This window comes from Salmo salar, chromosome ssa13 (genome assembly GCF_905237065.1).
Source record: "Salmo salar chromosome ssa13, Ssal_v3.1, whole genome shotgun sequence".
In the NCBI taxonomy this organism is placed as follows: domain Eukaryota; kingdom Metazoa; phylum Chordata; class Actinopteri; order Salmoniformes; family Salmonidae; genus Salmo; species Salmo salar.
This window is the reverse complement of record NC_059454.1, coordinates 53,651,837-53,668,209: the sequence shown is the minus strand read 5'-3', so window position 1 is coordinate 53,668,209 and position 16,373 is coordinate 53,651,837. Positions and strand designations below refer to the sequence as shown.

Here is a 16,373-nt window from a genome sequence, read left to right as displayed (position 1 = left end):
GTTTATGGAGTATGGCTATCATCTGGATACCTGCTACTCCCCTTGATATCGTAATCTAAGCATTACAGAGCCTAACCACAGGAGAACATATGTCCTACAGCTGCTAAATACTTTCAATCCCCTCCTACTTAAAAAGATTTTTAACAACTGCACTTCCCCTTCTGCATTACCCCAGAGTTAATACCACATATTCACAATTCTTAACTGCAGAAAATAATCAGTTTAGTTATGATGTAATGAATAATAGATTAACCCTTTGACGTGTACGATCAGATATTTGTGATCATTGTTGAGTGATCCCTGCGGCGTACCATCGCACATACGTGATTGGCACAGTAGCAACAGAACATATGATGCAACAAATGTGTGTAAACAGCATTCTTGTCTGAAAAGCATCTAAACAATGTTTGTACTGATGAGAAATAAAGGGCTTCACAACTTTAGTCCTCAGTTTGATCTTTTATTGTAAAAGATAAATGCAAACTTCATCATCCAAACATCACATGGAACACACCCACAGCCAAACATATGCGCTGACAAAAAAATGAAACCTAATTTAGCTGTTTACAATGTATCACATCTCTGGTGAGCACAAGGGAGAAATGTAATATTGTTTAGAAAAGAGATATGTGTCAGCTCAGCTAACGGCAGCCAAATTCTTTATGATGACAGCCATGTTTGTTTATATTTGACAACCAAAAATGCCCTAATCCCAGAATGCCATTCACTATAAGAGGCAAATAAACAAAGTCAAAGTCAATATGACTGCACCCATTGCCTGAAAAATATTAACTGAGTACATTTACATTTACATTTAAGTCATTTAGCAGACGCTCTTATCCAGAGCGACTTACAAAATGGTGCATTCACCTTATGATATCCAGTGGAACAACCACTTTACAATAGTGCATCTAAATCTTTTAAGGGGGGGGTTAGAAGGATTACTTTATCCTATCCTAGGTATTCCTTAAAGAGGTGGGGTTTCAGGTGTCTCCGGAAGGTGGTGATTGACTCCACTGTCCTGGCGTCGTGAGGGAGCTTGTTCCACCATTGGGGTGCCAGAGCAGCGAACAGTTTTGACTGGGCTGAGCGGGAACTGTGCTTCCTCAGAGGTAGGGGGGCCAGCAGGCCAGTGGTGGATGAACGCAGTGCCCTTGTTTGGGTGTAGGGCCTGATCAGAGCCTGAAGGTATGGAGGTGCCGTTCCCTTCACAGCTCCGTAGACAATCACCATGGTCTTGTAGCGGATGCGAGCTTCAACTGGAAGCCAGTGGAGAGAGCGGAGGAGCGGGGTGACGTGAGAGAACTTGGGAAGGTTGAACACCAGACGGGCTGCGGCTTCTGGATGAGTTGTAGGGGTTTAATGGCACAGGCAGGGAGCCCAGCCAACAGCGAGTTGCAGTAATCCAGACGGGAGATGACAAGTGCCTGGATTAGGACCTGCGCCGCTTCCTGTGTGAGGCAGGGTCGTACTCTGAGTACTTGTTACAGTGTATACAAGAACTGGAGCACAGATTATGCACAGATTATCGGTGGGGGTAAAGGACGAGCTTGCAGCCCGGAAACTACCGATGGCTCTCGACTCACTCATCACCTTAACCATCCAGATCAATGGACGGTTATGGGAATGTAGGAGGGAGAAGAGGTCTGATTGCCGTCCCAATCGCTCACTCAAGGAGCCCACCTTGCATCTGATGAACTACGGAAGACCCCGAGAGAATCCGAATTTACCCGAGTAAATCCAAGAGCCTCCGAAGACTGCCGAGTTGCCTCTTCCCGAGCCGATGCAGGGCTAGGGTGCCTCCAGCCGACCGCGTTGGCATACTGAACACCCAGAGCTGTCTGTATTGCGGTACTGTCGGTCATTTTGTGTTTACCTGTCCTTTCAAGAGACCCAGCTCATTTGTTGGCGTGAGTACTCTGGTGGGTCCTAAAGATAATTGTTCTTCTCCTCTTACTCACCCTCCTCTCCATGCCACCCTGCTGTGAAGCAACCAGTCCAAGTCTCTCCAGGTACTCATCGACTCGGGAGGCCAATATGAGTATCATGGACGTTACCCTGGCGTCCGAGCTGGGCATCCCCCAATCAACCCCTCTCCATTCCCATGATTTTTCTAGAGCTCTGACTTTCCGACCTGAAGATCACTGACGTCATGATTTGACCTCATATTTTTCCGAGTTCCCAGTTGTCTTGTTAGCACCATAAGTTAGTCCAGTGAACTATCCCTTCGCCTCCTTTTTTTTCTAACACCTTTGGTCTGACAGACCCTTAAGTGGCAACCAAAATGCATTGTATAATGTCAACAAACATGGCACCACACATAGCTGGACAAAAGCTTAGCATAAGCTCATAATCAGTACAACCTTCAAAGTATTTTACACACGTGTCTATTACAATCTATGCAAGAATCAGAATGCATGATTTGTCACCAGTACTTGAAGAAATTTGAATAAAACACAATACATTATTCTCCATACATACATACGGTATGCAATAGTAGAAAGGACAACACGATATACAGAAAATAAGGGCCTTACTTTGATAGTAACGCACACGTTATTTGTAAACAATGGAAGGCAATGTGGCCGCCAGCCAGAAAATGTTTAGGGGGAAAAAGTTAGTGCAAGGCCTGTTCTGACTAGATGCGCAATGTCTTCATACTTAATTGGGGAAACGCTTGGGCTCTCGTCAAAGAGAGAAGTTTGTCCGCCTCAAACATAAATTGTCCGCAACAGTGAAAGGGACTACTTCTTATGTGAATTAATGAGGCGGAACACACCTCAATTCAAACTGTTGTAAGAAAATCTAATTTGTTAGAAATTTATTTGAAATTGACAAGTTGAAACATAGCCTATAGATAACTAGCAGGCAGTGTACCTTGGTTTGAGGGCAGTGTGGGTTAACTGTCTTGTTGCATTCAATCACATTTTGGAACGGTGAGTGCATTCTGACGTCACGTGAATAAAACAACTCACACTGGGGCGACCGTTAGAGTTATTTCGAACTCGCTCATGAAAAGGTTAAATGGGTTCATTGAGGCAGGGCCCCGCTAAACAATTCACATAACAGGCACAAGCTCCATTGAGACACCAACGTCACTTAGGTAACAATTTCTTGCTATAATGACGTAATCACACAGGATAAGTTCTGTATTACACATGGACCTTTAACATGATTGTCTTCCCAGCTATGACTTTTCACAACTGTCATGAGGGGAAACAGGTGTGTACTGTAAATATGCTGTTCACCACTTCCACCACACACACATACTGTAGCTTACAGCTCAGTTTTCCCTATAGCCGAAAGTATTGGCTTCAACATAGTGATAGCACTAAACCATGTACAGTACCAGTCAAAAGTTTGGACACACCTACCCATTTAATGGTTTTCCGTTATTTTGACTATTTTCTACGTTGTAGAATAATAGTGAAGACATCAACACTTTGAAATAACACATATGGAATCATGTAGTAACCAAAAAAGTGTTAAACAAATCAAAATATGTTTTATATTGTGAGATTCTTCAAAGTAGCCACCCTGTGCCTTGATGACAGCTTTGCAAGGTGCCTTGCAAAAGTATTCACCCCCTTGGCGTTTTTCATATTTTGTTGCATTAAAACCTGTAATTTAAACATTTTTATTTGGATTTCATGTAATGGACATACACAAAATAGTCCAAATTGGTGAAGTGAAATTTAAAAAAAAAAGTATTTGATCCCCTGCTGATTTGTATGTTTGCCCACTGATAAAGAAATGATCAGTCTATAATTTTAATGGTAGGTTTATTTGAACAGTGAGAGACAGAATAACAACAAAAATATCCAGAAAAACGCATGTCAAGAATGTTATAAATTGATTTGCATTTTAATGAGGGAAATAAGTATTTGACCCCCTCTCAATCAGAAAGATTTCTGGCTCCCAGGTGTCTTTTATACAGGTAACGAGCTGAGATTAGGAGCACACTCTTAAAGGGAGTGCTCCTAACTGCAGCTTGTTACCTGTATAAAAGACACCGGTCCACAGAAGCAATCAATCAGATTCCAAACTCTCCACCATGGCCAAGACCAAAGAGCTCACCAAGGATGTCAGGGACAAGATTGTAGACCTACACAAGGCTGGAATGGGCTACAAGACCATCGCCAAGCAGCTTGGTGAGAAGGTGACAACATTTGGTGCGATAATTCGCAAATGGAAGAAACACAAAAGAACTGTCAATATCCCTCGGCCTGGGGCTCCATGCAAGATCTCACCTCGTGGGGTTGCAATGATCATGAGAACGGTGAGGAATCAGCCCAGAACTACACGGGAGGATCTTGTGCAGCTGGGACCATTGTCACCAAGAAAACAATTGGTAACACACTACACTGTGAAGGACTGAAATCCTGCAGCGCCCGCAAGGTACCCCTGCTCAAGAATACATATACATGCCCGTCTGAAGTTTACCAATGAACATCTGAATGATTCAGAGGACAACTGGTGAAAGTGTTGTGGTTAGATGAGACCAAAATGGAGCTCTTTGGCATCAACTCAACTCGCCGTGTTTGGAGGAGGAGGAATGCTGCCTATGACCCCAAGAACACCATCTCCACCGTCAAACATGGAGGTGGAAACATTATGCTTTGGGGGTGTTTTTCTGCTAAGGGAACAGGACAACTTCACCGCATCATTTGACCTGTCAAATCTTGGGTGAGAACCTCCTTCCCTCAGCCAGGGCATTGAAAATGGGTCGTGGATGGGTATTCCAGCATGACAATGACCCAAAACACACGGCCAAGGCAACAAAGGAGTAGCTCAAGAAGAAGCACATTAAGGTCCTGGAGTGGCCTAGCCAGTCTCCAGACCTTAATCCCATAGAAAATCTGTGGAGGGAGCTGAAGGTTTGAGTTGCCAAACGTCAGCCTCGAAACCTTAATGACTTGGAGAAGATCTGCAAAGAGGAGTGGGACAAAATCCCTCCTGAGATGTGTGCAAACCTGGTGGCCAACTACAAGAAACGTCTGACCTCTGTGATTGCCAACAAGGGTTTTGCCACCAAGTACTAAGTCATGTTTTGCAGAGGGGTCAAATACTTATTTCCCTCTTTAAAATGGAAATCATTTTATAACATTTTTGACATGCGTTTTTCTGGATTTTTTTGTTATTCTGTCTCTCACTGTTCATATAAACCTACCATTACAATTATAGACTGATCATTTCTTTGTAAGTGGGCAAACATACAAAATCAGCAGGGGATGAAATACTTTTTTCCCCCACTGTATGTATTCACCCCCTTTGCTATGAAGCTCCTAAATAACATTTGGTGTAACCAATTACCTTCGGAAGTCACATAATTAGTTAAATAAAGTCCACCTGTGTGCAATCTAAGTGTCACATGATCTGTCACATGATCTCAGTATATATACACACCTGTTCAGAAAGGCCCCAGAGTCTGCAACACCACTAAGCAAGGGGCAACACCAAGCAAGCGGCACTATGAAGACCAAGGAGCTCTCCAAACAGGTCAGGACAAAGTTGTGGAGAAGTACAGATCAGGGTTGGGTTGTAAAAAAATATCAGAAACTTTGAACATCCCACGGAGCACCATTAAATCCATTATTAAAAAATGGAAAGAATATGGCACCACAACAAACCTGCCAAGAGAGGGCTACCCACCAAATCTCACAGACCAGGCAAGGAGGGCATTTATCAGAGAAGCAACAAAGAGACCAAAGATATCCCTGAAGAAGCTGTAAAGCTCCACAGTGGAGATTGGCGTATCTGTCCATAGGACCACTTTAAGAAGTACACTCCACAGAGGTGGGCTTTACGGAAGAGTGGCCAGAAAAAAATAAGCAAACATGTTTGGTGTTTGCCAAAAGGCATGTGGGAGACTCCCCAAACATATGGAAGAAGGTACTCTGGTCAGATGAGACTAAAATTGAGCTTTTGGCCATCAAGGAAAACGCTATGTCTGGTGCCACCCCAACACCTCTCATCACCCAGAGAACACCATCCCTACAGTGAAGCATGGTGGTGGCAGCATCAAGCTGTGTGGATGTTTTTCATCGGCAGGGACTGGGAAATTTTTCAGAATTGAAGGAATGATGGATGGTGCTAAATACAGGGAAATTCTTGAGGGAAACCTGTTTCAGTCTTCCAGAGATTTGAGACTGGGACGGAACTTCACCTTTCAGCAGGACAATGACCTTAAGTGTAATACTAAAGCAACACTTGAGTGGTTTAAGGGGAAACATTTAAATGTCTTGGAATGGCCTAGGCAAAGCCCAGACCTCAATCCAAATGAGAATCTGTGATTGCTGTACACAAGTGGAACCCATCCAACTTGAAGGAGTTGGAGCAGTTTTGCCTTGAAGAATGGGCAAAGCTCCCAGTGGCTAGATGTGCCAAGCTTATAGAGACATACCCTAAGAGACTTGCAGCTGTAATTGCTGCAAAAGGTGGCTCTACAAAGTATTGACTTTGGGTGGGTGAATAGTTATGTACGCTCAAGTTTTCCGTTTTTTGTCTTATTTCTTGTTTGTCTTATTTTGCATCTTAAAAGTGGTAGGCATGTTCTGTAAATCAAATGATACAACCCCCCCCCCCAAAAAAAACATTTTAATTCCAGGTTGTAAGGCAACAAAATAGGAAAAATGCTAAGGGGTGAACACTTTCGCAAGCCATTGTACGTACACTTTCAGTCATGAAATAGTGAACCAAAAGGTTAACTAAATGTTTAATTAGTTTTATGGACAATTTCTGTAGAAGCGAGAGGTCACCAGGAAGTGACATTTCAAAGACCTGTCACACTTTCCTTCTGTGGCTGTGCAGACAAATTGAAAAAAAAGGCATAATGTTTCTGTCGCTTAATTTGTCATGTTAAAAGGTTCATAATGTGCAAAAGTACAATGTAAGTCTTCAAATAGTAAGATAGATACCATTGTTAACTAAATGTTTTATGAGTTTTTATGATGATTTTGTAATGTTTATTGACCAAGTTGGAAAACGTGTTGACATTGCCAGGGGCTTAGCTTGCTGCTAGCTAGCTACATTAGTGAATAAGGGGGAAATGCTAGCTATCTATACCACCCTGTGTAAGTATGTTTTACTCACTAAAATTGTTATTGCGAGCTACGAGTCTGAAATGGGGAATTGAATTTCAATGCAGTGAATATTTGTTGAAAGTCAAACTGAAATATGTCAATAGTAGGATTCTTCGGCGATCTCCTCAGCAAATGTTTTATGTTCTACATCTGGAAAATTGATATAAAATGTTAATATTTCCTTTACAATTCTGTGTTGTGTCCGTGTTCTTTTTAAATTCTTCATAAATCCATTATGAATGGGAAAATATTAATTAAATTACATTGACTGCATAGAATTCATATATAAATGTTTGTTGTTATAGAGCAGTGGCAAACTGTACAATTGATTAATATTAAGTGCTTAGCTATAAACGCTTTATAAATGGAAACAGATTTTACTTTAACTTGACTGAACAAAAATATAAATGCAACATGCAACAATTTCAAAGATTTTACTGAGTTACAGTTCATATAAGGAAATCAGTCAATTGAAATAAATAAATAATTCCCTAATATAGGATTTCACATGATTTGGAATACAGATATGCATCTGTTGGTCACAGATTCCTTAAAAAAAGAAAACCTGTCAGTATCTGGTGTGACCACCATTTGCCTCATGCAGCGTTACACATCTCCTTCACAAAAAGTTGATCAGGCTATTGATTATGGTCTGTGGAATGTTGTCCCAATCTTCAATGGGTGTACAAAGTTGGATATTGGTGGGAACTGGAACATGCTATCAAACACATTGATCCAGATTATCCCAAACATGCTCAATGGGTCACATGTCTGGTGAGTATGCAGGCCATGGCAGAACTGGGACATTTTAAGCTTCCAGGAATCGTGTACAGATCCTTGTGACATGGGGCCATGCATTATCATGCTGAAACATGATGTGAAGGCGGTGGATGAATGGCATGACAATGGGCTTTAGGATCTCGTCACAGTATCTCTGTGCATTCAAATCGCGATCGATAAAATGCAATCGTGTTCGTTATGCGTAGCTCATGCCTGCCCATACCATAACCCCAACGCCACCAGGGGGCACTCTATTCACAACATTGAAATCAGCAAACCGGTCACCAGAAACAGACGCCTCACAAGTCATCAACTGGAAGCTTCATTAAATAACACCAGTCTCAATGTCAACAGTGAAGAGGCGACTCCGTTATGGTGGCATTCTAGGCAGAGTTGCAAAGAAAAAGCCATATCTCAGACTGGCCAATAAAAATAAAATATTAAGATTGGGCAAAAGAACACAGACACTAGACAGAGGAACTCTGCCTAGAAGGCCAGCATCACGGAGTCGCCTCTTCACTGTTGATGTTGAGACTAGTGTTTTGCGGGTACTACTATGTCAGTTGAGGACTTGTGAGGTGTCTGTTTCTCAAACCAGACACTCTAATGTACTTGTCCTCTTGCTCAGTTGTGCACCGGGGCCTCCCGCTCCTCTTTCTATTCTGGTTAGAGACAGTTTGCGCTGTTCTGTGAAGGGAGTAGTACACAGTGTTGTACGAGATCTTCAGTTTCTTGGCAATTTCTCGCATGGAATAGCCTTCATTTCTCAGAACAAGAATAGACTGATGAGTTTCAGAAGAAAGTTCTTTGTTTTTTGGCCATTTTGAGCCTGTAATTGAACCCACAAATGCTGATGCTCCCGATACACAGCTAGTCTAAAGAAGGCAAGTTGTATTGCTTCTTTAATCAGGACAACCGTTTTCAGCTATACTAACAAACTTGCAAAAGGGTTTTCTGATGATCAATTAGCCTTTTAAAATGATAAACTTAGATTCGCTAACACAACGTGCCATTGGAACACAGAAGTGATGGTTGCTGATAATGAGCCTTTGTACGCCTATGTAGATATTCCATTAAAAATCTGCCGTTTCCAGCTACAATAGTAATTTATAACATTATCAATGTCTACACTGTATTTCTGATAAATTCTATGTTATTTTAATGGACAAAAAATGTGCTTTTCTTTCAAAAACAAGGACATTTGTAAGTGACCCCAAACTTTTGAACGGTAGTGTGTATATATAAATAAAGAATATATACATTGAGTACAGCAAACATTAAGAACACCTTCCTAATATTGAGTTGCCTAAACGTTTTGGTTTCATTTTGTTAAGACAGTCCAGGACGGTACTTCTACATAGCAGATTGTGGATAAATCCTTTTTTCATTTTTTCTTTGTTAAATACTACAGAAAGGTATAGTTGAAGTCGGAAGTTTACATACTCCTTAGCCAAATACACTTAAACTCAGTATTTCACAATTCCTGACATTTAATCAGAGTAAAAATTCCCTGTCTAAGGTCAGTTAATATCACCACTTTATTTTAAGAATGTGAAATGTCAGAATAATAGTAGAGAGAATGATTTATTTCAGCTATAATTTCTTTCATCACATTCCCAGTGGGTCAGAAGATTACATACATTCAATTAGTATTTGATAGCATTGCCTTTAAATTGTTTAACTTGGGTCAAACGTTTCGGGTAGCCTTCCACAAGCTTCCCACAATAAGTTGGGTAAATTTTGGCCCATTCCTCCTGACAGAGCTGGTGTAACTGAGTCAGGTTTGAAGGCCTCGTTGCTCGCACACGCCTTTTCAGTTCTGCCCCAAAAATGTCTATGGGATTGAGGTCAGGGCTTTGTGATGGCCACTCCAATACCTTGACTTTATTGTCCTTAAGTCATTTTGCCATAATTTTGGAAGTATGCTTGGGGTCATTGTCCATTTGGAAGACCCATTTGCGACCAAGCTTTAACTTCCTGACTGATGTCTTGAGATGTTGCTTCAATATATCCACATAATCTATTTTGTGAAGTGCAGCAGTCCCTCCTGCAGCAAAGCACCCCCACAACATGATGCTGCCACCCCCATGCTTCACGGTTGGGATGGTGTTCTTCGGCTTGCAAGCTTCCCCTTTTGCCTCCAAACATAACGATAGGCATAATGGCCAAACAGTTCTATTTTTGTTTCATCAGAACAGAGGACATTTCTCCAAAAAGTACGATCTTTGTCCCAATGTGCAGTTGCAAACTGTAGTCTGGCATTTTTATGGCGGTTTTGGAGCAGTGGCTTCTTCCTTGCTGAGCGGCCTTTCAGGTTATGTCGATATAAGACTTGTTTTACTGTGGATATAGATACGTTTTACCTGCTTCCTACAGCATCTTCACAAGGTCCTTTGCTGTTGTTCTGCGATTGATTTGCACTTTTCGCACCAAAGTACATTCATCTCTTGGAGACAGAATGCGTCTCCTTTCTGAGTGGTATGAAGGTTGTGTGGTCCCATGGTGTTTATACTTGCGTACTATTGTTTGTACAGATGAACGTGGTACCTTTAGGCGTTTGGAAATTGCTCCCAAGGATGAACCACACTTGTGGAGGTCTACAATTTTTTTCTGAGGTCTTGGCTGATTTCTTTTGATTTTCCCATGATGTCAAGCAAAGAGGCACTGAGTTTGAAGGTAGGCCTTGAAATAATCCACAGGAACACCTCCAATTGACTCAAATGATGTCAATTAGCCTATCAGAAGCTTCTAAAGCCATGACATAATTTTGTAGAATTTTCCAAGCAGTCAACTTAGTGTATGTAAACTTCTGACCCACTGGAATTGTGATACAGTGAATTATAAGTGAAATAATCTGTTCGTAAACAATTGTTGGAAAAATGACTTGTGTCATGCACAAAGTAGATGTCCTAACCAACTTGCCAAAACTATAGTTTGTTAACAAGAAATTTGTGTAGTGGATGTAAACTTCCGACTTCAACTGTACCTAAAATACATTTTTGGCATTTAAAAAAAAATGAAATGGTATCTAGAATAAAAGTTTGACAACATATCAACAATTCCCTATGTATTCGTCTGGAGAATGCGTCTAAGGATAACAACACAAATGTGGTGAATACAGATGCTTCTGAGGCTTATAAAAATGAGTTGGTGTGTGGAAAATGTCAGTTAAAGACAAGTACACTACCAAACCTCAAACACCTATTTAGAACCAATCACCATCTCTTCGAAGTAAGTTACTACATATATTCCAGTTCGTAACATTTTATATGAAATGGCCTTTTAAAAGTAATTGCAATTCATGACATTTTGATGACGGTAGTATGATATGACTTTTTGAAAATACTCATTTTAAATCATCGAAATACCCAAATCTCAAAATGTCATTTTAGCCTGTGGTGCCTGGTCTTAAGATGAGATCCAATAGATCCAATAGAATGTTCGAGTATTGTTTTTTGATAAACTAATTTTCAATGAGCATGTGAACGTTCCTACTTGTCTCAACAATCCTTTATCAAAAATCTGCCTGTGAACATTCAATTGCATAGACTCCCATACAACAAGACATATATAGGTGTGAAAAACATAGATAACTACATTTTTGGAGAGGTTATCATATATCAATTTGATCAGGGGCTAGTGGGGAACAATTTAATACCATCAAATCTTTGCCACCCCAAAGTGGACAAACTTCTAGTCTGACCCATGGACTACTGAGGAAACTTCTTCACTCAAGGAGGATTAGCTTCTAGTACAATGTATAATTCAACAAAACAATACTCCAGCACTGATAAATCATACAGATAGCGGTTTGGGATGGACTTAGTCCATCTTTATCTGTTTGTGCCTCCAAAATGAATGACAATTCTAGACACGATTGATTAGTGAACTAGTATATCTAGTCAATGAAATTGGTTTTCTCAACCTTTTCACTGGAAAACCAGTCTTTTGAATAAACAGCACTTGGTTTTACTGGACTAGAATACACTGTAACCATCACCACTTATTTTGTCTATGCCCCAACATTGCCCTCTATAGGCCTGATGTCAGGATACAGGGCATGACATTATGGCTTCAACCGATACACTTGTGGTGGTTAGCTTTAGGTGGTCAGAGAGTCTGCACTGGAGCTATCAAGTATTTATAGAAATGTTTGAATACATTATAGGTATTTTAAGACCAGGCTGAAATGGCATTTTTCCATCGAACTATCAATTTTGAGATGTGTTGACATTTTGGTCCGTTCTATAGTATTTGCAAAAAATAAACATAAAAATGTCAAATTTTGAATTTTAACCACTTTAAAATGTACATAGATCATTCATTTCAAAGCTCGCTACATTGAATTACACATAATTTAAAAGCCCATTTCATACAGAATGTTACAACCTGGACTATATTCACTAACTTACTTGAAGAGATGGTGGCTTGATCTAAACTGGCGTTTGGCATTTGGTAGTCTTATTTCAGTGTACTTGTCTTTAACTGCAATTTCCCAAAAGTCAGACTCTTCCCATACGGCAATAAATTTTTCTCAGCTTCAGAAGAATCTGCATTCACCACATTTCACATTTTGTGTGGTTATGCTTAGCTATATTATCCAGACCTGCCCAGAGGGAATTGGTTAATATGTTGTACATTTTTTATTCTAGATAACATTTTCTTTGGAAAAATGCGCCAAAAATGCATTTTACGTAACTGTTATGTCTTACGTACATTTTATGTCTTTAGTATTTTACAGATAAAAAGATGAAAAGTATTTATCCACAATCTGCTCTGGACAAGTCCTGGAGTGTATTAACAAAATGTAACCAAAATATTTAGGCCGACTTCATTCATGTTTCCAGAAAAAAAACATGTTGCAAATATGTGCATTTCTTATTAGATATTGGCAAATTCTACTTCCCCAGAATCAGATGAACCCATGGATACCATTTTGATGATTCTGCATCCAGTATGAAGGTAGATCTAGTTTTGTGTGCCAATGCTAACTAGCGTTAGCGCAATGACAGCATGCTAGCAGTTAACATAGACTCCCAGTTATTGCGGTGAAGCTAGTTAGCAATTGCGCTAACGTTTGTTAGCAACTTCCTTCAAACTGCACACAGAGACATAACATTTTGATCCACAAGTTCATCTGACTCTGGAGAATTGACAAAATCCTGAAATATCCCTTTAAGACATGTAGCTATGTGGGACACCTTAAGTCATGTGTGGCACAAGAGACTGTCAAGAGTCCACTAACTCCATTTCCCATGTGTGTCCGAGCTCTCTACCAGGTGTGATACTGTGCTGCCTCGGAAAAGCAGGCAGCTGTGTCTGCACTTCCTGAGACCCTGGCTGTAGATGTGTGTGAACGTGTTTGTGATGCATGCAGACACATTAGCCTGAATAACCTCAATGCATTCCGCATTAATCCTTCACCATGGTAGGCATCAAGTAGTTTCTCTGAGTTATTGGTAGCCTAGCAAATGGTTCTAATAGAATAATTGGATGTTATTATTATTCTACTATACATTATTATTGTAACTGTTATTATGGCTCTCCATGTCTTGTCATTCCTCTCACTCACCCTGGGCAATTCAATTATGTTTTTCATGATGATGGTTGCTAGATTATGGCAACATAGCCATCTGTCTAAAGTAAATCTGACAGTACCATAACGATGACAAAAAGGGTTTCCTACTAATGGTTTGCTTTCTTAAAAAATATCCTTGTATTCCCAAGACACTATAGTGTACTTAAGACAAAATCATCATTGGCCCCCATTGAGAATGCCTGGGGCAGCACAGTCAGAATGGGAGTCAGTCGGGCTGAGAACGTCCATAACAATAGAGTGACGCGACCGTGAAATCCATCAATAGGTTGTCTACTGTCTTATACAGCCAAGTATCAGTATGACGTTGATCATGACTAAGATCAATTGTGCTATCTGAAGAAAAATTTTAATTTACAGTGCATAACCTACATAGTCTACATCTTTTTAAACGCACAATACATAATCTAGCTGTGTTAGTCCACACAGCTAGATTAGTCCAGTCTATTTAAATGTAAAGTACAGAATCTAGATTGTCCAGTCTATTTAAATGTAAAGTACAGAATCTAGATTGTCCAGTCTATTTAAATGTACAATACATACACGTAACCTAGATAGCCCAGTTCATTTACATGTACAGTACATAACCTAGATAGACATTGACTATTTAAATCAACTGATAAAAACACAGCTTCTCCTTCCTAAAGCAAATCCTGATATCCTGAACAGCTCACACGAATGTCTAGAATCAGGAGGCATTGACAGGAACAATACTGAATCACTGATCTCTTATAACAAGAGCCCTGAACACAAAGCCACTGCCTGGTAGTCGAATGCCTTTTATGTAGACAGGGCTGAGGTTAACATTCTTGGAAGCTTGAGGAAAACTTAGGAAGACAGCCTGAAATGTTTTTATTATAGGCTACTCAATTGAGCAGGTTGTGTATTTTTCAGATAATTTGCTCCTCATATTTCGTAAATGATGGTTCCCTGGTAGTGCTGTTAATTTGCTCCTCATATTTCGTAAATGATGGTTCCCTGGTAGTGCTGTTAATTTGCTTCTCATATTTCGTAAATGATGGTTCCCTGATAGTGCTGTTGCACATCACCCCCCCCCCCCCACACAGCTGAACTCCCCCTGTTGGTTGATAAATGATTAATAAAAGAACACCTCTCAGTAGTTTCTGGCGCCCTTAATGCCCATTATTCTCCAACTGTTGGGCAGCTTCCTTAGACAAAATGAAAGACAAAAAAAAAAAGTAGTTGCATGATGCCAACATATGGTGCATTAAAATGTTTTAATCTATCAGAAAACTGCAGATTTATGGAGGTATGTGTGCCTAGGTAGGATCATTTCCTAACTCCAAAATCAAAATGTCAGAATGTAGAAGGGGTGAATGACATTATCTTTGACATTTATTAAAGCAACAGATGTTAATGCAATCCAGGCAGCATTTGAACACCTTGAACACTAACTGTCATCAAAGTGGGAACACTGCAATTACATGTACTCTTCATTCGGGAGATAAAGGCTAAACTTACATGCATATGTCATAGCAAAGCTACTTGCAGTGTCGACCATATCCACTTGTGGTACCAGTTTGGGGATATCCTGGTGATGGGAGAGTGCAAAATGAAAAACCTCATTTTCATGGGAGCCCTTTGGGAACAATCCCCCTGTTAGCAAGACAAAAAAAATCATTGAAGACAAGGTTGAAAGTAGGTTCACGTCAACTGTCATCATACAACGAATATTTGAATGTATTACAACATTTGACGTATGGAGACTGTCATGCAACTCAGTTTAGATGTCAAACTAACAAGATGTAGTAGTGATATAATAAGCATTCCGTGTTGATAATACTCACCTATATTTATATTACTTGGGAAACTTGACCCATAGCAAAACCCAACACAAAAACTGACAAAGACCAAGGTAAAGCTTCGCTGCATATTTCCTTTTGCATTGGCGACGAACAAAGAGACAAATTCCAAAAGGTCTGCTTCTGTTCCTCACAAGGCTCTGTCAGTTCACTGACTCACAATGCATCCATAGTTGTAATAGACCAACTGAATTTGCAGAACTGTATTGCAGCCTGGTCTCATAGCAGCGTCAGAACCGCTCTCTCCCTATGGTAGCGCTCTCTTTCGCTGACTCTGCTGTGCGCGCAGACCTAAGAAGAATAACCATGCCAATAAACGAACCGACTGAGAGCCCTACCTACATTAGATATAGTCTGCGGAGCTTCAATTATTATATCAGTATGAAATGGGAGGGAACGATGGTTTTGTCATTCTAGCGCAGTATTCACCCACTCTGAAAATGACGGTTAAATAAATTGGTACAGCACTGGGAATGCCCAAATCCCTTGCCCAGACTGTACTACTTTCGTAACTGTTAAAGTAGTGGAGTTGCCAAGACGTTTATGGCATAATGATTGTGCATGCAGCTCTTTACCTGTCTATTTTTGGTAATAAAGTGTAACCTAAACGGATTAGTTAATAATGATATTTATGTACACAAGAATAGTAAAAATATTGACACTTTATTAGGTTATTGCAGATTATAAAATGTATAGCCCGATCAACTGCTCTTTCACATAATAGCATATAGGACAAAGTTTTCTAAATTCCGCTGCTGGAGCAGAAATAAGAAAACAAGACTACGGATTTGTCTTCACTGGCAACCGAGATCAACTCTGCGCGCACTATTCAAGAACATCGGAAAAGAATGGGCGCCTGATTGGCCTGATAATAACCTCATTACAGCCTTGTTTGAACCCACGACTGTTCTCTTGTCTGGAGCCTTATGACTTTGGATCATGGGAGAGACACTGACAGAGAATATATTTGAGAGTGTTTGCTCTTTTTGGACAGCATAATATTTGTTTTTCTGTTTAGATTGGCGGATTTGGCGCCATAGTGTATGTTTTTGCAAACGGCAGAAACAATTGGTCCTGTCTATTCGAACACTT

The 16,373-nt window shown here is 40.2% G+C and overlaps 1 protein-coding gene across 5 annotated transcripts in view; it reads right to left on the bottom strand.

The window, feature by feature from the left end:
* LOC106567417 (glutamate receptor 1) overlaps positions 1–15,698 on the bottom strand; it is a 91,982-nt gene extending 76,284 nt beyond the window's left edge. The window contains exons 1-2 of one of the 5 annotated variants that reach the window (XR_001320064.2): positions 15,267–15,697; positions 14,941–15,075 (exon numbers count right to left, since the gene is read on the bottom strand). Coding sequence is in view for 3 of the 5 variants with exons in the window: in XM_014136627.2 (XP_013992102.1) it covers positions 14,941–15,075; positions 15,267–15,351 (220 nt within the window). In the remaining 2 variants the exon portion in view is untranslated. Of the gene's footprint in view, positions 1–14,940; positions 15,076–15,266 lie in introns of all 5 variants that reach the window. The other 4 variants (XR_001320066.2, XM_014136627.2, XM_014136625.2 and 1 more) reach the window with 4 other exon arrangements.
* Positions 15,699–16,373: the final 675 nt, after the last annotated feature.